This window comes from Drosophila serrata, unplaced genomic scaffold (genome assembly GCF_035046125.1).
Source record: "Drosophila serrata isolate PLE 108 unplaced genomic scaffold, ASM3504612v1 contig_359, whole genome shotgun sequence".
NCBI lineage: Eukaryota > Metazoa > Arthropoda > Insecta > Diptera > Drosophilidae > Drosophila > Drosophila serrata.
In genome coordinates this window covers 1695435-1720875 of record NW_028257257.1, presented here as the reverse complement: position 1 = coordinate 1720875, position 25441 = coordinate 1695435, and the positions used below count along the sequence as shown (strand labels likewise).

General features: G+C 36.9%; 5 protein-coding genes across 8 annotated transcripts; 2 read left to right on the top strand and 3 right to left on the bottom strand.

The window, feature by feature from the left end:
* Positions 1-6042: 6042 nt before the first annotated feature.
* On the top strand, positions 6043-6594 carry LOC110185210 (uncharacterized). The gene has a single exon (XM_020953939.2). It carries the CDS (start codon positions 6043-6045, stop codon positions 6592-6594), a length of 552 nt encoding a protein of 183 aa, XP_020809598.2.
* A 196-nt stretch (positions 6595-6790) lies between these two features.
* LOC110185209 (uncharacterized) lies at positions 6791-7831 on the top strand. The gene has a single exon (XM_020953938.2). The coding sequence runs from the start codon at positions 6927-6929 to the stop codon at positions 7686-7688; it is 762 nt and encodes a 253-aa protein (XP_020809597.2). The 5' UTR covers positions 6791-6926; the 3' UTR covers positions 7689-7831.
* On the bottom strand, positions 7689-9343 carry LOC110185261 (uncharacterized). Its single transcript, XM_086838610.1, has 2 exons — positions 9034-9343; positions 7689-8966 (listed from the first exon to the last, which is right to left on the bottom strand). The coding sequence occupies exon 1, from the start codon at positions 9254-9256 to the stop codon at positions 9092-9094; it is 165 nt and encodes a 54-aa protein (XP_086694736.1). The 5' UTR covers positions 9257-9343; the 3' UTR covers positions 7689-8966; positions 9034-9091.
* A 3042-nt stretch (positions 9344-12385) lies between these two features.
* Positions 12386-13158, bottom strand: UQCR-Q (Ubiquinol-cytochrome c reductase ubiquinone-binding protein). Of its 3 annotated transcripts, none has more exons than XM_086838609.1 (3): positions 12933-13158; positions 12637-12874; positions 12386-12573 (listed from the first exon to the last, which is right to left on the bottom strand). In XM_086838609.1, the coding sequence occupies exons 2-3, from the start codon at positions 12809-12811 to the stop codon at positions 12479-12481; spliced, it is 270 nt and encodes an 89-aa protein (XP_086694735.1). In that variant the 5' UTR covers positions 12812-12874; positions 12933-13158; the 3' UTR covers positions 12386-12478. The 3 variants fall into 3 exon arrangements, with proteins under 3 accessions (XP_086694735.1, XP_020809617.1, XP_020809620.1); XM_020953958.2 differs by having other exon boundaries at positions 13090-13158; XM_020953961.2 differs by having other exon boundaries at positions 12637-12819; positions 13090-13158.
* A 576-nt stretch (positions 13159-13734) lies between these two features.
* Positions 13735-17529, bottom strand: SecCl (Secretory chloride channel). 2 transcript variants are annotated; one of them, XM_020953993.2, is made up of 7 exons: positions 16712-17529; positions 15536-15663; positions 15069-15476; positions 14846-15004; positions 14630-14785; positions 14191-14570; positions 13735-14133 (listed from the first exon to the last, which is right to left on the bottom strand). In XM_020953993.2, exons 1-7 carry the CDS (start codon positions 16783-16785, stop codon positions 13894-13896), a joined length of 1545 nt encoding a protein of 514 aa, XP_020809652.2. In that variant the 5' UTR covers positions 16786-17529; the 3' UTR covers positions 13735-13893. The 2 variants fall into 2 exon arrangements, with proteins under 2 accessions (XP_020809652.2, XP_086694733.1); XM_086838607.1 differs by lacking the exon at positions 16712-17529 and adding an exon at positions 16407-16503.
* Between the last annotated feature and the right edge of the window lie 7912 nt (positions 17530-25441).

Below are 25441 nucleotides of genomic sequence, written 5' to 3'. Positions count from 1 at the left end.
AATTTGGTAAGCGGGTCTGTGTTAGTTTTTAAAGGAAAAACAAATCTGCATACACAGTTTTTAAATTTATAAAATTCCATTTTTTTTTCAATTTTTGACAATTTTAATGATCCTTATCGTTTATTCGAAATTTCCAAAAAATTTCAAAAAATTATTTTTTTACCAGACATAGCTAGACCGATTCAGATGTTAATGCTGATCAAGAATATATATGGTTTATAGGGTCGGAAATGATTCCTTCATTGGGATTCAAGCTTCTGGGTATAAGAATATGCCTCAATTTAGACGACCCTTCAATAATATTTACACGTTGATAATATTTCCATATTTTATTTTTTGTTTTATAAGAAATGTATTCAAAATTTATCCTCTGATAAATTATTTTTTCCCAACCAGTGTTATCAAATCAAATTGGAGCATTCAAACTTGTATCTATTGGATATTCTTTTGGCAAGCTGCAATCGTCTGAGTTGCTATTGCTATTCGCAATATCGACATATCGCTATATCGATTCGATTCGATTCGCAATTGCAATTGGAGGTGACTAGAGACGGCTAATTACGTGACATGTTAGACGCGAAAACGAGTTAAACACGCTCCTTCGATTTGTGTAATTAATTGCAGACATCGGTGCAAATGGAGAGCTCAAAATCGAATTCACCTCGAAATGTGCATTGAACTTTTGCGTTTGTTGTTGTTATTGAAGTTGATGAATGTTGTTTTCCCTTTTTCGCAGTCATTTCGCTGTTTTTTGTAACCAATTCTAGTTGCACTCGGATGCTGATAACCCAAAGATGAACCCGCTGCCAAAGGAGGGCGGGGGATCTTTTCGGTCGCTCGTCGTCGAGGAAATGCTGGAAATGGAAAAATGAAATAAAATAAAAAACCAGCTGATGTAAACAAATGGAGAGTAAATAATGACAAAGTCGAAGAAATTCCTCACAAAAAACGTATATTTGTTATTGTTTGTTGTATTGACAACATCGCTGGGCTCATCGCTTAACCGTTGTCTGATCAAATAAACATATGTACATATTAATATGTGGTGCATACAATGTTTTCTTAGGTATATACAGTGGGACATCTATAAGATGAACTACATTTTCAATTAATAAAGGAAAGATTCTTTCAAGAAATAGGAAAATAAATGTAGAAAATATATTTTTGCAGCCTTTAATATAGGAAATCTTTAATTCTTAGGAACAGAATACCTTAAAAACGTCTGTAGGTAGCTCTCAAAATTTCTGACATTATTCTAATATGTTTATTAGCTTTATTGAACTGCATACTTCCCTTAAATCTACCTCTAAACTTGTTTTAATATCCCATACAATTAAATCAATAATATTTCAGTGAAAGAAAACGGAGTTTTCTGGGTCTTGTAATCATTTCCCAAGGCAGGAAGCTTGAACCATTCAGAGTTTGCCTCTAATGTGTGTCAAGTGTGATAAGAAATGCCATTGTAAGTGAGTATTATATGGATTCTGAATACGGTTTGCATTCCTCATATGAGACATAAAATGCAGCCTCCCTCCCAACACTCCATCAAGGAGAGTGCCTGCCATGACTAATTAAGTAACCAAAAAAAATATATGAAAAGAAGGCGAAAAATAAAGCTGCTCAAATTCTCAGCATTAAAACGTGCCGACAACTTTGTAAAGACTGCAAAAAAATGCACATTATATATTTATATTCTTATATATATACGATGTTTGGACTTCCCCTTTGAGGGAATTTAAAAAGGGTAGCTTTGCTGTCAAGAGGGGTTTGTGCAAGTTAAAATGTATTAAATATTTATAAGAAAAAAGAAAGAAATTAAATAATAAACTCTATTACATTCCAATTTAATTTAAACTATTTTTTGAGACAATCTTAGAATTTCAGAAAAAATAGTGGAGATATTATATGATCATCATATAAGTAGGGAATGGAAAATATTATTTTTTAAATACAAAATTATGTACAAAAATATTATATAACTGTTGATAGTTAAGATATCAATATTAACTACTTGGAAATATTTTTTAAAATATTTAAAATCTATTTATATAAGGAAGAAAAGAAAGAATAACTCTGATTATTGTTGAAAACGTTACTAAGACCCTAAAATATTTCCACAGATGAGAGTATCCCTCTGTTTAAATATTAAAAACCCCTAAAAATTCCCCACATATCCTTTCCAAGTAATGCCATATGAATTTTCAATTCTTGGACCTCTTCTGCCCCGTGTGAATCATGAGCATTAAGCATAAAACCGACATTTAGCTGATTGATCTTAATAAGAATTTCTGCGGCAGGGCGAGGAGGAGGACTTGACTGCTAACGGATCGTTGGAACGACGAAGACGGGTCAATAACATTTTTCGGAGGCCTCCTCCGGGATTCCTTTACCATATCCCCATATCCCCATATCCATGTCCATGTCCACGTCCATGTCCGAATCCAAGTCCCAATTTGAGGGCGTTGCTGGGCTGCGCCTGCGCAACATAACAAACTTTGTGTTTGTGTTTCCCTTGCAAAAGTTTCCTTCGGTTTTCTGTTTCTTTTTTGTTTTAATAACTCAGTCTCAGTCGAAATGGGAGTTGGGGAAATAATATTTCTTTTAGGGGAGTCGGGGTTCCCTTGTCGGAAATTAAATTTTAAATTCGCTGAGTTATGGTTTTAAAGTCTCTTTATTCTGCACCCAAAAGATCTTACGATATCTTGTCGTATCTCTCAGATTTGCACTTATTCTCGGGCAGAACGGATGTCTGTGCTCGATTTGTTAAATGAAATTTGTCGCCAAAAACCACACAGAATTTGCAAAACAAATTTGTTTTTGACCGCAGTTCTGTCTGTCTCAACTGTTGCATATTTCATATGTTTTGATTCTTGGTGCTATAGCTTTATGTTGATTATTCCTTCAGATTTATGCGCAAGTGCTTAATCGACAAAGGGGGGAAGAGCTGAAAAACTGTGCCAAAAATAAAATAAAATCAGAAAAGCTTTTTATAAAGAGTTCTAGCTGTATAATAACAGAGGAACTATGTATATCAAAACACTAATAAAAAATACCCAAAAATATTATTAAGAACTTTGCCATATTCTTTTTCCAAGAATTAATATAAATTCACTTGAGTGCATTTAATTTTGTTCTCTCAAGGGTGACAATTTTTCTGTTGCGCAATATCTGGTGCCATCGTCTACCAAATAAATTAAATCAAATTGCAAAACAAAATAAAGCAAAACCTGATTTTGATGTCTGCAATTCAAATTAAATGCAATTAAACTGAAATTGATAGAACAATTCCAGACAGACCAAAATTTGGAGGTCTTCTCTTCGGTTTTGCATTTTTTTTATAGCACTTGACAGCATCTCTTTTTTTTATCCTTTGAAGGTCTCAGGTTTCGCCTATTTAAATTCTAACCTTTTAAGGACCTTTTTTTTAATTTCGTCGGGCTTCTCCTGTCTGCTCCCTGTCTGCCTTTTATTCGTGGTCCCTTTGTGGATATATATATTTATATATACATATATTTTTTTTGTTATTTGCTTTTTGGGTTAGACGTTAGTCAAGTTTTGCCCTTTTTTTATGTTGTTTGGGTTAGTCTGCCGAATTTCGGTCTTTGTTTTGATTTCGCATTTTGATATCATTTTTCGCATGTGCCAGAAGGGCTTTGTGGAGGGGGTTCTAAGCTGTGTTCTACTTGTGTTTATATAGAGTCATTAGAGATGCTTCAAAATTATATAATAAATATATATAGTAGAAGAAAAAATTATTCAAAAAATTATGTATACATTTTTATATATAAATATTCTTGAATACTCTTTAGGTGACAAGGAAAGATTTGGATAATTATTAATAATATCCAAAATAATCAATTTGAATTAAACAATCAGTATGTTAGAATTTTTTTGTTATTAACTAATGGTCCTAGGAGTTTCCCAATTTTAGTAATTTACAAATTATTATACTATACATTAATTTTATACTATACAATTACTCTAAGCATCAGCACTTCTTCAGTAATAATAATGTTATAATATATTGTAGGTTAAGGTCAATATTATAATATTCACATTAAAAAATCGAAGAAATTATTATATTTTTCTATATCTATAGCTTTTACTGCTCATCTCTAACAAAAATATGCTTTGCTTATTTTTTTGCACCATTCATCTCCTTCTCGCCCATATATCTTTTTCGCTCTAGCTTTCAATCTGAATCTTTTGGCTGCCGAAAAAAAGTATCCAGACATTTGTATCTGTATCTGTGTGTGTTCATGAGTATCTGAATCTGCCGTCTGGACTTTTATTGTACAGCCGACCTTGAATTTATGGAAATTGCATAAGTGGAAACAACTTTGTCATATTAATATATATATATATATACACTCGCTCGAATAACAACCATGGACAAACAATAACACAGAGGCCTTGACATTGTGCTGAAGGACTTGAAATAAAAGAAAACAGGGAAATAGCTTTGAGTTATGGCATTTGTTAATTTATTAAGGATATATAATAAAACAATTAATCTACCACTCCCCGAAAACGGTTCAGAAGTTACTTCCTGAACCTGATATTTATGGGATTCCTTAAGCGTATCTCAAATCACCGCCAAATGAATTACAAACTTGCCCCAAAGGAGCAAGAAAACAAATAATGATCAACCTTCTCCTCCTCGCATAATACCTGTACGACCCTTGCATATCCATGGGCATATCGATAACCCTTATCAAATGTCCGGCATCGCCAAAAACACAAATTATGCTTCACCCAAAAAAGAAAGAAAGAAATGCATAAGCAAATTTATTAAATGAAATCGATTTGTATATACCCTGCATGTAAGTCGGAGTATTCATCAAAAGAAGAAAGGAAACTAATTTCGGAAAGGCGAAGTTTATATACCCCTACTAATATATTATGGGATCGGAAAACGATCATAAATAAGCATAAAATATATGGATTTTTTAAACCAATATTTATTGATATTTTTATATGACAATACAAGTTAAAAAAAACTCATAACTAAGCCAAAAACTTATTAATTTCAATTCGGAAAGCAGGTCTGTGCTAATTTTTAAAGGGAAAACAAATTTGCATACTCAGTTTATAAAGTTAAAACTTTCAATTTTTTGTCAATTTTTGACAATTTAAACGATGTAACTTAAAAAAAAAAAAAAAAACTTAAAAAATTTCAAAAATTTATTTTTTACCGGACATTGCTAGAACAATTTAGCTGTTAATGCTGATCAAGAAAATATATGATTTATGGGGACGGAAATGATTCCTTAGCATCATTATATGTTTCTTACTAAAATTACAATACACTTCAAGGGTACATATAATAAGGCCAGCTCTAATGCAATAAATATCATTTATATTATCTGCAGCCTAAAAACCATTATCTTTTTGACCTAACATAGAAGAATCTTTTCTTTTTTTAGGAAACTTGATGTTTTAACCTTATAATAATGTAAATGATATAACTTCCTTAAGTCCAGGGTATAAATGCACTCCAGATTATGCCACCAATGTGAGCTTTAACATTACTCACCTCCGGGGAAGTGGGCGTGGCACTTTTAAGTCCACCAAAGACAACAAAGATGAAAACACACAGACAATCAAAGTTGCGCTTCGGAATTTAAGTCCCCTTCAAATTGCAGTAATTTTAGTTTTTTGGATAAACTTGGCCGCTTTTATTAGTTTCCAAAATTACTGAAATTAGTAAAAAGGCATCCGTTTTCAAAAAAATGTAAAAGTGGTTTCTTTTTTCACTTTCAACATGATTTTTAAAACACTTGAAACAATTTATAAATGCTTAAATTAATTTATAAGAAAAGAGATATAAGGAAAGGTTCCATTTACAATATTTTTATAAGCTTTGTTTAAATAATTTGTATGTTTTAAAATATTTAACAAATACTTCAGTTCAAAAATTATAATTGAGAACGATATAAACTAGTTAAAACACTTTTTCCTGGTACTTTACATCACCTAAAAACTAAAACTAAATTAATTCGATTGCACATAAAAGTTATTCTGCAAAATTCTCTTTCAAATATGATGAAACGTCTTCGGGTGTCCGCCGAAGGACTATCTCGGATGCAGAGTGAGTTGAGCCGAATGCGAGGAGCCTTCGATACCCATCAAAGGCAACGTCAGAGGCACGCTGTCCAGCATCACCCATCAACCTCGGAGTTCGCCAGCCAGGCACCCAGCACCACCACGATGCAGGCTCGTCTCCACCGGCACCCAGAGCCTGTGCCACAGCCCACACCACGGAGAAGGGTCAAGTCCGATATGCAGAATTTAGCCGACATAATCCTCCAGCAGGCTCATCGCATCGAGAAGCAACAGCAGGAGCTGCACTGCCTCAAACTCCACTACGAACGCCAGGTGTCCACCATCAAGAGTAATGCCAAGATGCTGGAGCAGCAGCTGGAGAAGCTGCAGAGCAATGTCACCAAGAGCAGGGCCCAGCAAATGGGCAACCACTATCAGGAGATCTTCGGTGCCGTGAAGAAGCTACAGAAATGTGGACTCGATCTTTCCCAGACGCATACCATTGCCAATCATTTGCTAACCAATTTACTTACCAATCAAAAACACTAGGAAAGTGATAGTTAAATTTATTAACCCATCAGGAAAACTAGGAAAAGGATAAGGACGTGTAGCATCCTTATCCCTCTCCTAGTTTTCCTGATGAGGTTAAAAGAAGTGCTGGTGATGCCATAACAAAATTTTTTATCTCCAAATCAATATGGAAATTGTGATCGTAGTTCCCCTCGGGAAACCCTTCAAACAAATATCACAAGAGGCTTTCCCATAAGCAGTTCAGTAGGGAGATTAGTGCGTTGCTTAGCCTGTACCCTAAAATATTTTTGCTAAAATCCGAGCTTTACAAAATTCTAAAAGATCTTTTAAAACAAAAAGTACTATTGAAGATGCCCTACCAGGATCGAATCAAGGCTCGGCTTGAGAACGAGGTGACCACCCTACGCCGCGAGGTGACCAGGCTGCGCTCCAGGCAGGAGAAGCGACGCCGGGATCAGATGGATCAGGCTGTGCTACAGGCACAGCTCGAGCAGGAAATCCATGACCTGCGGACCGAGGTGGAGACCCTCCGGCTCAAGCGCAAGGTGCGAGAGTGCGGCGGAGAGGAGAGCAACACAAAGATGAACCAACACTTACAGAAGTTGGACGAGCATGTGGTCAAGCAGGAGCGTTACATCAGCTTCCTTGAGGAGCAGATCAATCACACACGCATCAAGTACGAGCAGAGGATGACCAATGTCCACCAGAGCGCCGATCAGTTGGAGGAGAAGCTGAAGAAGGTGCGCAGCGAGATGCGGACCGTTAAGGAGCAGGCCAGCGAGATGTATCAGCTGAACAAGCGCATGGCCTGCCTCAGTGCCAAGCTGGAGCGGCGGGACAAGGTCATCGCTCACTACGAGGCCCAGCAATCGGAATGTATGCGAGTAATTGCGGATCTCATGAAGCAGGTCGAGCTACAGGCTGTAGGGGATGTAGCCGCCGGAAAAAAGCTCGAGGCCACGAACGGCAGCGATCCCAAGTCCGAGGATGCGGAAGATACTGAAGATACCCTCAATGTGATGCCTCTCCCAGTTTGTGATCCTCCCAAGCTGAAGACAGCCTCCTACTTTGCCAGCCTGGCAAAGGCTCTAAGAATGAAATTGGATGACTAATTATATAGCAACGCTCTTTATATTGTATGGTTAGGGATGTCTTCAGATTTTCAGATCTACCGTCCAAATTAATTGATAAATTGTGTAATTGACTAGTGAAAATTTTAAAGAGTCTTTATAAATATATTGTACTGAAAAATTAAGTAAGCTAAAGTTTCTTATGTAAAGCAGTTGTCGGTCAATGGAAAGCGGAACTTCAGTCAGCAATTCCATGGTCGGGAGAGTTCTTGGAATTCGCCGCTTTACAAGTTCATTGACAAGCGTTTTGAGGGACTGGGAACTAGGGAGCCTCATTCAGCAGTAAAGAGTTTCCCTTGGTGTTAATGACCTGGCGCTCAGAATTGGAAATTTTATAATTGTTGGGGTTCACTAAGGAGCCCTTTACTTGGAAAATTACTTTTCAAGTCAGGGATTTGTTTTGATTTATGAAATAAAATGCAAAAAGAAGACAAAGTTGACATTAAGGGTGTTTAAATATATGGTTTAAGCTGAGATAAACATATATTTAAACTTGTAGCTTAAATATCTCTTAGTAACCATGATAAAATAACTGAATTTATAAACTAAGACTACTTTTGACTACTCAAATGATTCATCAACTCCAGTAAGAAGTTAGCAATGATAATGCAATGAGAAAGGGCTATCTTTAAGTCACTCGAAATGCACACTCTAGGTCTTGGATAAGTGTCTAGCCCTGTAAGCCAGTCACGTTCAGCTATGCGTTCATTCTAATGCAATATTTCCCTATAAGAGCACGTACCGTCCGTATTGCATAAATATATAGTAAATGATTTAATGCAGAGGGACGGGACCCGCAGATAAAGTGCGTTGTCTATTGAATTCTAATGCTGCACCAGGAAGTGCGTGCAGACAGCGCCAGCGGTCAATTGGAATCGTTTGTGGATAGCAAATTGAGATTGATTGGCTATATCGACGGCACAATTGGGCCAAAAGTTCAGCTCTAGCTCTAGCTCTATTCTCCAGCCACTTATTTCGAGTATCTGTGCGGGCCAATCTTATCTGTAGAACAAGAAGGGGTTCCGAGTGAATCACAGCACTTTTTTCTAATGATGAAATTAACCATTTCTGGATCGATTTTTAGCAGGTTCCATGGCTAACCAGTTCCAGCGACCTTCACACATAAGTTTCTAAGGCGTTTTTGGGTGTGTAGCCACGCATATTAACATGCTGCCAGCACCAACGAACGACCCTGAACCGAGTAAGTACCCAAAATATTACGTGACGTCACTAGGGGGGGTGGTGAGCTTCTTCCACTAACTGAAACAGAGCCGGATTTCGCTTGAAGTTGTTATTATTATTATTAGTCCTTAGCTAAACGGCGTACATTACATTATTACATAAATTAAGCACTAACTCGAGGGGCCAGCATTAAATCCATGCGTTTACGTGCCAGAGAAGCTGCGAAAATTGTTTTTCAACAGCAGGACTACGAAGAAAATGCCCACGGCAATGGACAGGAGCTGCACGTTGATCACCTTCGAGTCGACCAGGGCCTGCAGCATGTTGTAGATACTCTCGCTGCGCACTTCGTTGCCGCAGCAGTCCATAAAATAGTGAAAATTCTTTAATTTATAAACTTTTTCTAAGCGCAATTTGTTTTGTTTGCGAACAGCTGTAAAATGAGTGGGGCTGCCGCGTTTTTGGCGTTAAATGCCCTAAAGCCTTGAAAAATTAACTGGTATTTTAAAGCTAAAAGAGACTGGTCCCACTAAGCCTTTCGAAGGGTTGAATTTTTAAGATATTTCTTGATTTCTAGACAATTTAAGATGGTAGAATGGTTTTAGACAGGTGTCTCGAGGTTTAATACAAAGCTTTCCTTAAAATAAGGAAAAAAGGCCGTCAAATTAGCGTCGATGAGTTAGCGTCGAAATGGAACGGCGGGAAAATGTAACATAGAGGTGATCTTTAATTTTTAATTTAATTCGTAATTAAGGCACTAATTCAAATTTACAAATGCTAAAAAATTACTATTGTATTTTAATGAGTTTGAAAGAATTTGACAATTGGATATAATAAAATAATTATATAAAAATGGCATGTGAAAAATCATGTTTTCACGGATTTCTTTATATCTCGGCTAATCAGTATTTGGTGAAAATTGCAATTGTTTTTAACCGTCAGATTTCGAGGAAATCGAATAACAGTGGGTGGTGTATTTGGGCTGATAATTAAGGCGCGAACTATGAAAATCGAACCAGATGGAAACCAGCAGAGAACCACTCGCAGAACCAGACCATGGAACCATGTTAAGAAAAATACTAAATTAAATAAAAATAGCAAATTGTTGAATAAAACATTAAGAAAAGTGACTGCCCAATACATGGAAATAAAAAAATTTGGTGGGATTTTTATCTAAATCAGGGAAAATTACCTATTTATTATTATTTTAGTATATACTACGGCGGAATGTTATGCCGCTCCCCGTCAAGCAAAATCGAACTTATCTTGTACAAAAATCTTACGCCCTTAAATGAACGCGTGCAAAGTTGCACGGTATCTTAAACGATAGGGAAAAATATTTTATAATTTCGAATTAAATCTCTATTTAATCTAATCCACAGATTTGTAGCGTTTTCATTTTCCGGTCTCATTCACAAGCACTGGCTTTATATCGATAGGGGCGCCTCCCACACCCTATCGATGAATAGCCCGCCAGAAAAAATTCCAATTGACCATTTAAGCAATTGTATAAAATATGCATGCCCCATGAATGGAATTGACATTCCAAGCATTTTGGTAGATGTTTCATCAAAATCCGTTCAGCCGTTCAAGAGAAAACATCACTTTTTCATTTATTTCCATAAATGTTCCTTCGAAAAATAAATATATATCCGGCAGCCCTGCCTGCCTTTAAACAAGAAAACTTGATTTAAACTTTATGGTTAAACCTATGCAAAAGGAAGATTGTCCCATAGACGACATCGCAGTTCTGAACATTTTGATATATGTTTCATCAAAATCCGTTCAGTCGTTAATGAGAAATCCCAACTTTTCATTTAATGCAGTTGAGTACCAGGGGTGCATAGTCATGCCTTCTCAGTGTATAAATTAATAAATCAAATGTTAATTTCTCCAAAACTACTGAACGGATTTCGATGAAACACCTACCAAATTGCTTAGAATAATGTTATCATTTATTGAACAGACTATTAAATGTTATTTCGAAAATTTGCTTTTAAAATCTAGTGCTTCAATGCCCTTGCTTTGTAATATGATTTCAAGTCAAAAATTTGCAACGCAGTGAATAAATTATTTCCGACCCTATAAAGTATATATATTCTTGATCAGCATCAACAGCCGAGTCTATCTAGCCCTGTCCATCTATCTGTCTGTTCAATTATAAGCAAATTAGACCCTTATATTTAAAGCTATCTAAATAATACTTTGCAGTTAGTCTTCTATTTTCTATCACTAGTATATAATGGATTAAAGTGTTCAGAACTGCAATGCCCTTTATTGCTTTTGCATACATACGTCCTACCATTAAGTTTAAATTTTATTATTTTATTTAATATTCTTAGTCGAACATACACACATACATATGTACATGTATGGCAATAAATGAATGTCAGGATTTCTCATTAACGACTGAACGGATTTTGATGAAACGTGGATCAAAACGTTCAGAATTGCGATCCCGTTAATGGTACGACCTTCATTTTGCATACGTCTAATCATAAACTTTAAATCAAGTTTTCTTGTTTTTATGCAGACAGGGCTGCCGGACATATTTATATTTCGCCGGTACATAAATGGAAATAAATGAAAAAGTCGTGATTTCTTATGAACGACTGAACGGATTTTGATGAAACATGGATCAAAATGTTCATAATTGTGATGCCGTTTATTGTATTACCTTCCTGTTGCATAGGTTTAACCATAAAGTTTAAATCAAATTGACTTATTTAAACAGGTAGTGATGCCGGATATATTTATTCTTCGCTGGTTCAGCGAGTGGTTCTCTGCTGGTTCCATTTTCATAGTTCGCGCCTTAGCTATCAGCCCAAACACACCACCCACTGTTATTTGATTTTCTCGAAATCTGACAGTTAAAAACAATTTAAATGTTCACTAAATATTCGTTAATCTTCCCCTAGTAAGCTTATATACCGTGCATATATGCACGCGTTCGTAAATCGAATTTGGGTGCCCTATTTTGTATGGAGCTGACCCCGAAGTTAGATCACTGTTATGCGATTTGCTGAAAATTACAATAAATCTTCTTTATTTTGACGTATCGGATATAGTTGCACGCGTTTAATTAGCCGCGATATTAAGAAATCCCTGAAAACACAATTTTTCACATGCTTTTCTTTAATATATCAAAATTTGAAATTCTTTCAAACCCAGGAAAATCAATAGTAAATTAATTTTTTAGCATTAAGATATATTATTTATATTAATAAATTAAAAATTAACGATCCCCTCCATGTTTCATTTTCCCATCGTTCCATTGGCGGACACAGAAAAGTTGCCAACTAAGGCCGTCTGTTCTATTAGTTGGCAACGCGGCGAAAACATAATTCTGAAGCGTTGGCAACGCAGCACAGACAGCTGTTTGCCAATAACAAATTTAAAATTAAATAAATCTACCTGAAATAATACATTATATAGTAGTTTTCGTTTAATATTATATATTCGACATGGTCCTCCGCACATTCACAATACCATTCAAATTCGCTGCATTGCAACCGAAACACACAACTCGCTCGAACTGTGGGTCTAGTTTTATTAATTATTTTAACATAACTATTTGCTATTTGGGGCGATTATTCGTCGTTCTCAAAGTCAGCGGGGTTCTTGCGCGCCAGGGCATGGTGCTTACGCTCGGTCAGATCGTAGATCAGGTATCCTAGGATGAAGGCTGCAATGGAAACCAGATTGTTATTACCAAAATCCTAAATCAGGGCATTTAGAGGATACTTACGGGGCGCCACAATGAAGACGTTGGAGCGGAAGCGACGGATCATGTTGGGCACACCGTTGCTGATGGCTCCGGCGAAGGCGCGCTGCTCGAAGGGCGACAGCTTGTAGGTGACGATGCCGTGCACCTTGGCCAGGTTGCCGAAGTGGGCTCCATTCAGGATCGAGGACAGACGCATGGTTCAAGCTGCAAGGGAAGAAGCGGTATCGGATTAGCAGCTGCAGAGGAAGTGGACCAGGATCTGGATGAAGACGCAGATCGTTATTATAAACATTATGACGGGCACTGCACTGCTCTGCCTGCTGGGTTATGTAATTTTCGCACTGCTCCGCGTTTGCTGGCGGCCAAGAACGTCTGGCGGTGGGCGCGATCGCTGCACTTTTGGCAGCCCATAATTGTGCATATTTTTAGAGCCCAGCACCTGTCATTGCGGGGAATTATAATGCCAAATTTTACCTTGGAATTCTACTTTTTTTCGTAGCAAAAATTCTTGTCTTCGCCTTGAGCGGTGTGACCGTGGTGGGGGTGGTTGGAATTACCGCGGGGCTGAGCTTTTCAAAAAATACCCTAAAAAAGGCAGCAAGAAACTTTGGCCTGTGCTCAGATGTACATTTTACATTTATGCGTGTGCATATATTTTTTTACACGTGTACAGATACAAGGTAAAATTCTCATTCTGAAAATTGATTTGTTAAAAAGTCTGGCAGCGCCACCAGCGGAAATAACTTCCATTTTCCGGCGAACTTTATTAGAGGAAAATCAAGCATTTTTAAAATAGCACTCCAATAACCAGAAATTTAATTATTAAATATTGTGCAATATTGTGTTCCTTCAAGAAATTGCTATGTTTTTATGTGAATAAATAGATTTTGCACTTACATTTCTCAGTATAATAAATTGCGGCTTTATAAAGTGCTCGAATTTTGGGAAAGTATTTTAAGTAACACGCCTTCAGGTAAAATTAATAAATGTTCGAGAAAAGGTTAAAGTGTAAAAGCAAAATACTTGCCTACTCCTTTCACAACTAAAAGTAAATTATGATTATAACAATTCCAAAAATACTTGGGAAAAATGTATAGTTACTTGTATTCTCAAATTAAATTTGATTATCATTTATTTTTCATACTTTATTTAATGATCAACATTTTGTACAGCTATGAGATGATGCATCTTACAATTTAATAAATATTTGCGTATAAAAGGACTACACAAATGGACAAGATTTCACAATAATGGCAACAACAATACGTCGTTTTCGGTTTACAATACGTAGACAAAGGTCCAATACAAGGCATTAAAGGCTAGAAACATGGCCGGAAACAGGAAACGCGAACGTCGATCAATCCACATAGCAATCTCCTGCGGCGTCATTGTGGTGAAAGTTGGCGGCGTGTCCTTTTTATCCTTGTCCATGTCCACAATATGATCGTTGCTCGTCGTTCGTTCACTGCAAATGGACACTGTGTCGGCGCACTCGGTTTTAATGATGGGTAAATTAGGCTAGGGAGAGGAAGTATTTTTATTATTATGCCTTAAAAGGTTAATGTTATTACTTACATGCACAGTCAGGTAATTGTTGAAGCCCTGATTTACATTGCCATTGCCATTCCGCACACTCTCGGTGCTAGATACTATATTGTCTAGACTGGAGCAGGATCTGGCTCTGGAATCGTTGCTTAGACTACCACCGATTTGTCGTCTTGCCGGTCTCGGGGTCAGCGTCGATTTGATGATGTACTTGCTGTTGACCTTCTTCAGCTCGATGTTCTCCTTGCGACGCCAAATCGTGTTCACAAAGGCAAACTCTACCAAGCTGCCGAAAATAAAGAAGGTGCAGCCCAAGAACCAGACTTCCGACACCTTGATGTAGCTAACCTTCGGCAGGGTTTTGCTCTGCGACGAGGATAGAGTGATGAACGACAACATGGTGCTGGTTCCTAAAGAAAAAGTATCACAACATTATTAAGAAATATTGAAGAACTCTCAAGAAGCGTACCCAGCATAATTCGTGGCGGAGAAGCATCAGCCTGAAGCCAGAAGGATACCCACGATATGGCCACGATCATCATGGATGGCAGATAGTAGTCCAGCAGATAGAAGCCAATCTCACGCTTCAGATTCACCGTAAAGCTCAAGGAACTGTAGTTGCCCACTAAGGGTATATCGAAGGGTTATAATAATGAATCCCTAAATAAATATAAGTATTTTATACCGAAAGCTCCATGGCGCAGGTTTAAGCTATCCGCCTTGACAACCGTCGTGTTGTGAAAGTAATGGCCCATGTTGTACTCGGTGAGCCGCATATCCGGATCGAAGGAGATGGGCGAAGGATCCTCCCATTCCAGCACCAAATCGGAAGTGTTGTACATCCCTAGGAACAATAAATAAATATTAATTTCTATGCTAAGCTCTCTTTTAATCACCAAAAGACTTACAACTCTCGAGAACCGTGTGGCAGAACTGCTGATCGAAGGGGAACTTCTTAAAGTCCATCCAACAGTACAGAGTTGCCTCCATCCGTGTGGAGATAATCACAGTGCCATCGGGTGCCAGAGAGGTAAGGACATCCTTTTCATCGGTGCCCAGGATGCTGGAGTCGCGTTCGTTGGCAAAGAAGATATGCGGCAGCCACAGACGCTCGCTGAGATGCTTCTGGCCCAAAATGGGGTCGGTCCTTTGGGCCTGGATGAGCTTGTAGGCCAGGCGTTTGTCCTGGAAGCGCAGCTGGAGAAGGCAATGCATCTTGAACTGCAGCAGATCGGAGTTGAGATTCTGCAGGAAGTAAACGTAGATCCTGGTCTTTACCACAGTGGGTAGACGTGCCGCTGTCACAGGATCGTATTCTAAGGAAAGGAAAAACAAGATAAGGATATATATTAAATATAGAGAGGGTTATCCTTACCAATGGGTCGCTCAAGGCGATCGTAGCGGCAGACATGGGTTAGGCGCTGAATGAGCTGCGTCTGCTGAAGGTTCTCTGCATTGGACAACGATGGACAGTCCTCGTCCTCTTCTGTGGTGTTGGTGGCACTAGAAATATAATTATTAAATTATTATGGCAAATAATTACTTGAAAATAAAACCGTTTAAGGTGCTACTTTAAGAGCTCATTTAAAATTTCTCCAAAGACCTATAGGTATTTGTTTGTCTCCAGGTAACTCTGATCAGCGCGAGCACCTGAGCAGCTGTGCAAGCTAATTTGCTGCTACCTTAAATCGTCAAACAACAAAATAAATGGCAAAATAAAATATAAATAATGAGAAAATAGTATGTCTCTTTGCTTATGGCGTTGGGTTATTATTTTTATTTACCTTGCATTTTAACTTTGTTATGTTTAGGATATTTGCTAATTATTATTGCGCAATGCCCGCAAATACTAGAGCATTTAATTCAGAGTTGATCTGCTCTCCCGCAACAGGAAACTAATTATAAACCTATTGATATAGCGCCACGATCTTGAACCTATTCGATAAGAAGTAGGCTTCGACCTTTTGCGCACTTCAAAGACCGAAATGCCGACTGTAAATAATTTTCGCTGCGCATTCGGGAAAATTCTTAATTAAAATTCCTAATCTCAGGTCGCCTGAGGATTTATTTCCGCAAAAAATCGTTCGAGATTTATCAGGCGCTTTGGGGGAATTCCACTGGCAAGTGTTAAAGTAACATTTCAATAGGAGTTTGAAATTTTCCCAGGGACAGGAAATGTTTATAAACAAAGTTACAACCACTTTTCTGGTCATGCGTAACCCGTTTTCCCTTATCGCAGTACGTACCTATCATGTAAACATTTTCTCTTGAACATCGTAAGATTTCATTTTCATTATCAGACAGCATACTTCAAGTGTCTTTATCAAGGCATCTTTGGGAATACTGTTTCGTTTATACTAGATCTTTTTCATCGTTTATTTTATTTTTTTGTTGGAAAGTTACTTGCTACTCTTGTTGCAAACCAAAAACCTTAAAGTTAAATATAGCCAAAGAAGGCGTGTTTTATCAGAGAAAGAGACACATCAATTTGAATTATCAGAAGTTTTCGTGGCTGCTGTGGTTTCCCCTCAACAATCTCGTTCCAACTCACCCAAAAGTGACTCGTAGGCTGCAACTGAAGATCAGCATAATCCACAGAAATTGTCTCAGGCTTTGATGATCCATATTTTATTGTATTTTATTTGATATTTAATATTTATATAGTTGTTTTTGCAACTGATTTCTGTGGTGGTCGCTGGCTAAATGATTCAATTCCGTTGACTTGTCAAATTATATGCTCATGTTTTACACGATCTCCTCGCACTTGCACTTGCACTCACATTCACTTCACACATTCACTTGGCAATTAATGCAAATCCAGCTCGACCGTTGAATTTTATTCGATTTGTAGTTTTGTGAATTTTCCTAGCAGCTTTTTGTGGAGGACGAGCGATTGGTTGAGTTGCTCCGTTCTCCGGTCGTCGGCGGTTTGAGATCGCGCCGGGTTTGCGCCCCCCAGAAATACCCGCAAGATGCGAGTCCAACTCAGCTCCGGTGCCGAGCAGTACTGATTCGTGGGCGAATCTACGACGATCTAGCCCTCGGCTCTGTCTCCGATCTCAGCGTTGTTTATTTCGCCTATTTTTGTTTTTTTTTGTTTTCCACCTGTCGTTTTCGGCTACTGATAAGACCAGGTAATAATTTGGTAACAGCTTTCGGCCCCAAAGCCCAAACTCCACTCCGCGTACTCCCACTCAACGACGACGGGACTAGAAGTCGCAATTGCTGGCGGCTGGTCAAGAGCTGGAAGGCAATAGCGCAGGGTCGATTGGGGATCGCCTTACTTATAAGCGTTCTATAGACCATATTATACTAGATACACGATCACCCGCGTGCGTTTAACCCACTGGGAGAAATTGGTGTAGAAAGCTGGGATAATTACATGATTTTCCTATCATTTATTATTTGTTTTATTTTTTAACTAAATAAATTATAAAGTAGACGGTTGTAAAAGTGAAACAAAAAAGCTAATGTCAAGAAGTTTCAGATCATGATATTAAACCTAAAAACTAGCATAACTAAGCCAAAAATGCATTAATTTTAATTAGGAAATCTTTCCTATGCTAGTTTTTGTTGGGGTAATAAATCTGCATACTCCAATGAAAATTTAAAATTTAATTATTTTTGGACAATTTTAACGATGTGACCCCTTATAAAAATTTTAAATTTCGAAAAATTTGTTTTTCTTCCGGTTATGGCTAGATCGATTTAGCTGTTAATGCTGATCAAGAATATATTTGGTTATAGCTTCGGAAATGATTCCTTCATAGCGAAATCAGCTTCTGACTAAAATTCGAATACCATTATTTTAGAAGAAATTTATCTATATTTTTTTTATATATCCGAGCTTAAAAATTTCATAACTAAGTCAAAAATTGATTAATTTAAATTCGGAAAGCAGGTCTGTGCTAGTTTTTTAAGAGAAAACAAATCTGCATACTCAGTTTATAAAGATAAAAATTTCCATATTTTGTCAATTTTTGACAATTTTAACGATGTAACCCCTTAAAAAATGTTGAAAAAATTTCAAAAATTTATTTTTTACCGGACATGGCTAGAACAATTCATCTGTCAATGCTGATCAATAATATATATGGTTTATAGGGTCGGAAATAATTCTTTCATGGTGAAATTGGCTTCTGACTAAAATTATAACACCATTACTTTAGTTGATATTTATCTATATTTTTAAATGACATTTTGTCCAACAAATCCGAGTTTAAAAAACTCATAACTAAGTCAAAAATTGATTAATTTAAATTCGGAAAGCTGGTCTGTGCTAGTTTTTTAAGAGAAAACAAATCTGCATACTCAGTTTATAAAGTAAAAAATTTCCATATTTTGTCAATTTTTGACAATTTTAACGATGTAACCCCTTAAAAAATGTTGAAAAAATTCAAAAATTTATTTTTTCCCGGACATGGCTAGAACGATTCTGCATTCGATTCTGATCAAGAATATATATGATTTATAGGGTCGGAAATGACTGCTTTAGTGTGTATTAAGCTTTTTGATACCCTGAAAGGGTATAAACTCTCTTTGAAATAATCAAAAACATAAATATCCCTTTTCCAACTATAAATCTTAGCTCTATTTATTTATTTATAATATATTTTACTTTAAAAAAATAATAAGATATACATTTTTGATACACACTTGACTTAATGCTACATTTTATATACAGTACATTTATTTATTCAATTTTACAGCAACTCGTTCGATATATATTTTTTAGCTGTGCACAAATCGGAAGCATCGCAGTTGCGTTTGTTGTAGCAAACCGGTATCTCCATCTCGTATTGGAAAATGCACCGAATCAGAATAAATAATCGTAACATTTACTTTTTTCTGTCTTATTACAAAGCACATGGGCATTAGCATACCGCGTAGCTGTATGAGCAGTGATCAGTGATCAGTGATCAGCAAGTGGTCTCTCCACAGAGCATATGACTAGATGTTTGCCCAAGTGTCTAATGGCATCCACACCCCCAACCGCACACTTCTAATTAAGTTTGTAATGTAATGTTTGCGCACGCTCTCACCTTGTTTGGATTCCACTCCACTTCAACCGCAGATGATCGTCGACTTCCAGTGGGTTCCGCTTCCAATCCCAGTTCAACAAACCCCCATCGATTGTCCCCAAACAATGGCCAAAAACAAACTATTTAATTCTTATCAGACGAACTGCGCGATCCTCCTGGTTGAACGATCGGGCCAAGGGATTATGCTCAGAGGTCGGTATCGGAATCCCAAAGCTCCACTCCCAGATAATACTTATAAGTAAGGCCCAAATAATAACGTTAATAATAATGAGCTGACGAAGGCGACGGACGGCGAAACTAAAGCCGCGACGTGACACAGAATTAAGAGTGTGACAATAATTGAATATATGACAAATGGCCAATAGAGGAATGAGTTAATAACGCTTTGTCAAACACAATTAGTTGGCCAAGTCGGACAGTAGCCTGAAGCTTGAGTGAATCCGAGATTCTGGCTGGTTATGATTGAATGATTTATATGGCAGATATGTATATACGAGACACTTTTGAGTGGTAACAACGAGTCAATATACGAATTTTTATTCAACTCGGATCTTTTTTTCCAATGAGTGAATGCTGTAAAAGTGTTACTCATTTTGTGAAAAATGATTCAATTTGTCCGCGATGCTGCAAAAAACTAGTCATAATTATTATGTCTTAAGTAATGTGTATATTATGACATTGGATTGTAAGTATATGTATGGGGAAAAGACACTGGGAAAAGTATTTACAATAAATTTCCTATCGGTTGTCTATTTTGTAATACGGATTACCTCTAGCTCTTGTATAATAGCGACCCCCTATGTCTTAAGGATGTTATTATAATTTTAAGGCAACCTCAGTAATAATGATATATTTCTTGGATCCGTAATTCAACTTTCTTTATATGTAACTCTTGAAATATAAGTTTATCATTAAAGCTTCCCACACTATTACGCTCGTTCTACCTGCGTCAATTCCTTAGCATTTTCTTGGGCTTTTCTCAATTTCTCACCTCTTATCAGCAAAGGGGTTATTTTGGGAACTTTAATTAAATGAATTGCTCTCTCATGGCTGAGCATATTTGATCTGTGAATATTTAACAAGAAGAAGGCTGGCTTATTTAATTATTTCTTCGCATTGCCAAGGCAAACAACAAGCACTTGTGGTTGCTTCTATTATTCAGAGTTCCAGGAGCAGAAGCGAATCGCTTATCGTGTGTTTACCGGAGTCATTGCCACGGACCCCTTGGCCCGATCTTGGCCGGATCCGGCGTAGGTGTTGCTTACTTGTGGCCCATTTTAGAGGTTATATTGTCTTATTTGCACCGATTTTTATGGGTCGCCGCCAAGAGCATTGTGATTTCATGTTTACCCACAAATATTGAACCATTCATATGCGTAATCTTTGAGGTCCTGGTTAGCACGTGATAGGTCTCAATACGAAGGTCTTGGGATCTTTCGCATATTTATCTCACCTGGAGGTGAGTCACCAGAATGACCACAGAGCTGAGGCTGCAGCGGAGGTGGTAAGTTCTTTATCTTCGGACAACATCTGGGCAGGCAGTAGACAGTTGCTTGTGTTTGGGAACAAGCGAAAAAGTTTAATTAATTAAACAAAAACAATACCAACATGGCGCTGGACTATGCAAATAGAAGTGAGCAAATATCGCAGATAGAACTGCAAATAATCGAAATTAAAAACGTGTGTAGTATTCTTATTACTGCGCTTGATAATCGCTCTTGGACTCACTCGATCGATTCGAGGAGTCTCAAGTGGCAGCCGTCTAAATTTAAAGCGATGACAGACGAACGAACTGGGATGGCCCCTGGGTTCTATCTTTTGGGCCTTTTGCGCTGCTTCTTTGGCCGCTTTTTAATAATATTTAGCCAGGCCACTAAATTCTTATCAGTTCTCGGAGGAGGCGTACGTTCGCCTTCAGTGACGTCTTTCGGCTTCTCGTATTTGCTGCCCGCTGAGCGTCCTAATATAATGTTTAATATTTACTCTTGCCACCGGGGCGTATGCGTAACGTGCAGTTAGTTAGCTTTTTGTTTTATAAAGTATAAAAAATAAAATCGTAGCGGAAGCTGCTGTAAAATGTCAGTTAACTGAGTCAGCGATCACTGGCTTTATCACCGATCTGAGCGACATGTGGAAACAAGAGACTGCCATCTTACATATAGTAATTGGCAATCTTGAACATCGACATTGTTTACGGCAATAATTTCATGTTATCAGCGGCGAATAAACGAAGACGATGCCCCCACATCTTTTGCTACAATTTGAATTTCAATATCGATTTTTGATAAAGGAAATGAAAAGGGTTTATGATGTCATATTTCAGGATGAATATTAAATAATAACATTTGTAATTATTAGAAAAGTAGGTGCAATAATGACTCTGGATGTACTTCTTCGTCTAGAAAGAAATAAATGTAACATATTCTTCTTGATCCTTTCTTCAAAATATAATATGTAAAACACCTCATTCATGTGCTGCAAATATACCCATCACCGTGACAGACTTTTCCGCTTTGTTTTGCCAACCAAAATAAAAGATCTGAGTAAGATCTAAATGCTGAAACAAAAACTTGGAGTCGTAGTGTGATAATAAATCAGTTTCCCGCTTTTTTTTCGGTATCATTTGGGAATGTTCTATGACAGGTGACTTACGTGGACAAGAAAAGATTTAAATAAATTAAGTCAGTGTGCTTGCCAAGCAAAAAAAGCAAGATCACTTCTATATATTAGAGACAAATGTTAAATTATACTAATACCAAGTCTCCAAAGAATTTTAACCAGACAGAAAGTAATGACTCACATTTCGGTTTATCATGAAATAAAAATAATATTTAAATGATAAATGCATTCGGAACTTGATAAAGAAAATTGAGAGACAAAAGAATTGCTTTTAGGTTTAATTTTAAAGCATTCTATTTATAAATATACAAAGAGATAAATAAGGGTAATTTAATTTATTGATATTTCTCATAATGTTTATAAATGAATATTAAATATTTGTTATCTCTAAGAGACACAGGAACTTGTTTTATCCAAGTAAATTATACAGATTATACTAATACTTATATGTTCTAAATATGAATTATGGGGTGTTCTAAATATGCATAAATTTAAATCTTTAAATGTTTTCCTCTGTGCACACAAATTGATATATCGACGGATTCCACCTACATTTGTTTATTTAGTTTTTTACAAACTGGAAGTTCCAGTTCGATGCGTCTCAGTACGCCGAACACAGAAGATCTTGAGTCACAGATCAGGGAAATATAACAAAGATATAAGTTCACAATTAAGTTCACTATTAATAACAGTTTCCTCGAAAGAGTAAAAGAAAGCTGATTGGGATTAGGATCGGACGACTATATCATATAGAAACTATCGTTAAAAGTAGTTCTCGCTCTCTCTCTCTCTCTAACTCTCTGTGTATCTCTAGGGATCTCTTACTCTCCATTTCTCTTTCTCTTTCTCTAGAGGGATCACTTTCCCCCTCGCGCCCTCACACTCTTGCTCTCACTCTTTCTGTTACTCTCTCTCTCTTTACTTGAGGACTATAAATAGAGGCACAGCCTTCGCGCCGACCTCATTCAGTCCGCGGCCTGCCCAGTGTTTACATCGATAGTGATAGTGATAACGATTGCCCTTCGACCTCAAAAATGTCACCTGGCCAATGCAACACATGTGGATAATCAGGAAGAGGCTCACTTCGATGATATTTTGAAAAGCCTAATTGAAGCCAGCTGGAATATAATCCTACACAGGAAGGAATTAAGCATTGACGGAACAGGATAACCAAGCGATCTCTACTGCGGTAAGTCTAAATCATGACAATTATATCTATACAGAGATGCTATTGGAAGGATCTAGTATCTAGGTCTAGAGTCAGCTGTGTGTATTATAAATTCAGTCAGAAGCTTAAAAATAAGTGAAGAAGGCATTTCCGACCCTATAGACCCTATATATTCTTGATCAGCATTAACAGCTGAATCGATTTAGCCATGCCCGGTGATAAATAAATTTTTGAAATTTTTTCAGCATTTTTTAAGGGGTTACATCGTAAAAATTGTAAAAAATTGACAAAAATATTAAAATTTTAACCTTTATAAACTGAGTATGCAGATTTGTTTTGCCTTTAAAAACTAGCACAGACCTGCTTTCCGAATTGAAATTAATACATTTTTGGCTGAGCAATGAGATTTTTAAACTCAGATTTGTCGGAAAAATTGTCATATAAAAATATGGATAAATATCAACTAACAGAATGGTATTATAATTTTAGTCAACAGCCTATTTCGCCATGAAGGAATCATTTCCGACCCTATAAACCATATATATTCTTGATCAGCATTAACAGCTGAATCAATATAGACATGTCCCGTAAAAAAAATTATTTTTGAAATTTTTTCAACATTAAAATACACATTCATTAAAAGTGTAAAAAATTGACCAAAAATTGATTTTATTTAAATTTATAAACTGAGTATGCAGATTTGTTTTCCTTTTCAAAACTAGCATAGACCGGCTTTCCGATTTAAAATTTTTGGTTGAGTTATGATTTTTGAAAAACTTGGATTTACCCAAAAAATTAGCCTATCAAAATATCGATTTAATATACCTAGAATGCAGATAGTTTAGATTTCCTCTTTACAAATTTGAATTACATTTTTTATGGCGGCTAGTGATGATATATCGTATAAAAAACCACAGTGATAGGCATAACATAACAGAAATAATCGAGTGTGCACTGAAAAAGCTTTTGCTCTCCTATCGATCGTGACCAGGAGAGTTTGGCGGGTTTTGAGCTTTTATTTGAATTAAAATCTCACTTCAAACTGATTTTGTAGTAATTATCCAATCACATAAGTTTGAATTTGTGAATGTAGCACTCCTGGTTATCTTATTTTAGAGTTTATTTAGTCTCTGGTCGATGGATTATGGATTTTGTTTAGTTCATTCAGGGGACACACAAATAGAAAAAGGTACTGCACTACTGGAAATGGAAATAAGAGCCAAGATTCAGGTGCTTTTCCCTTTCGTATCTGAGGATTTTTTTTTTGTAATTGTTGTTCTGGTTCTTTTTTGGCATTCAAAACTTTGTGGAACAAATATATGTATTCATAGGATATATAAAATAGGTATGTAGTCTGTTCGCCTCTCGAGTGTGTTGTTTTTTGAGTGGACTTAGGAATGTAGGCAGCCAGTTTTATTACTTTGTTTATTCGGGTTATACACTCACTGTTTTGGCGGTGTTTTTTTTAGGAGACATTTGTCTGCTCCTGTTCTGTTCTTAGCCTAAGGATTTCCCTTATTAGTTTTCATTATTTAAAACAATATTTTGGGAAATTCTTGATTTCACTATAATTTGAATACTCTGTTGTTTAAAGTTAATATTTATAATTCATGGAAAATTTTTGTGTCGGAAAAATCTATCTGACTTCCATTGGTAAAGTCCCCTTAAAAGATCATTTGGTAAAGTCCTTTTTAGAGCACATGATTCTCCCTGCAGCCTTCGCAATTTCCTTTGTGGTCGCTTGCCGCCGCCAGGAGAGGTTTTTCCCTCATTCCCCAGTTTTCCCCGAAAACCGGTTAGCAGCAGCGACCTCAGCCTTTTTCAGCCATTCACCTTGGCCGTCGTGTGCAATTAAAGGGAAAAGTCGTTTGCATTAAAAACCCATTTTGTGGATTTGCATGGCGGTTGCTTCAGGACGTCGTTGTTGTTGCTGTTGCTATTTTTGCAATGATTGTTGTTGTGGTTGTCTAGCTGTTTGTGTTGCTGTTGTTAGTCTTAGAAACAGTTTTGATTTGCGTTCACCGAAACTAACTAACACACGCACATAATTGCCTGTCATCGTAATGGATTCATGTCCTGTTGGTGGTTGTTGTTGTTGTAGATGTTGTTTCTAGTTATCCTGGTCTCGTTGGTGTTGGTGTTTTTATATGCAAAAGTTGTACAACAACCGCAGGCAAGAGAAACAGGGAGAAGAGATCAAGGCAATAATATTTCTAATAAAATATTCCTATAATTCCTATGGCAGCAATATATAGGTATAAATATAGTCCACCGATTCGCCATGCTCCGACTTATATACTAGTAAAATTATATAGAAGAATAACTCCATAGTTTCATTCAAATAACTGATAAATTTGTTCCAAAACAAATCTCGCACATGTGTGGTTATGATTCCCAACTGGTTCTAACATCCCCGGAACGAAGTGACTTCTACCAGCCAAGTCTTAGAAAT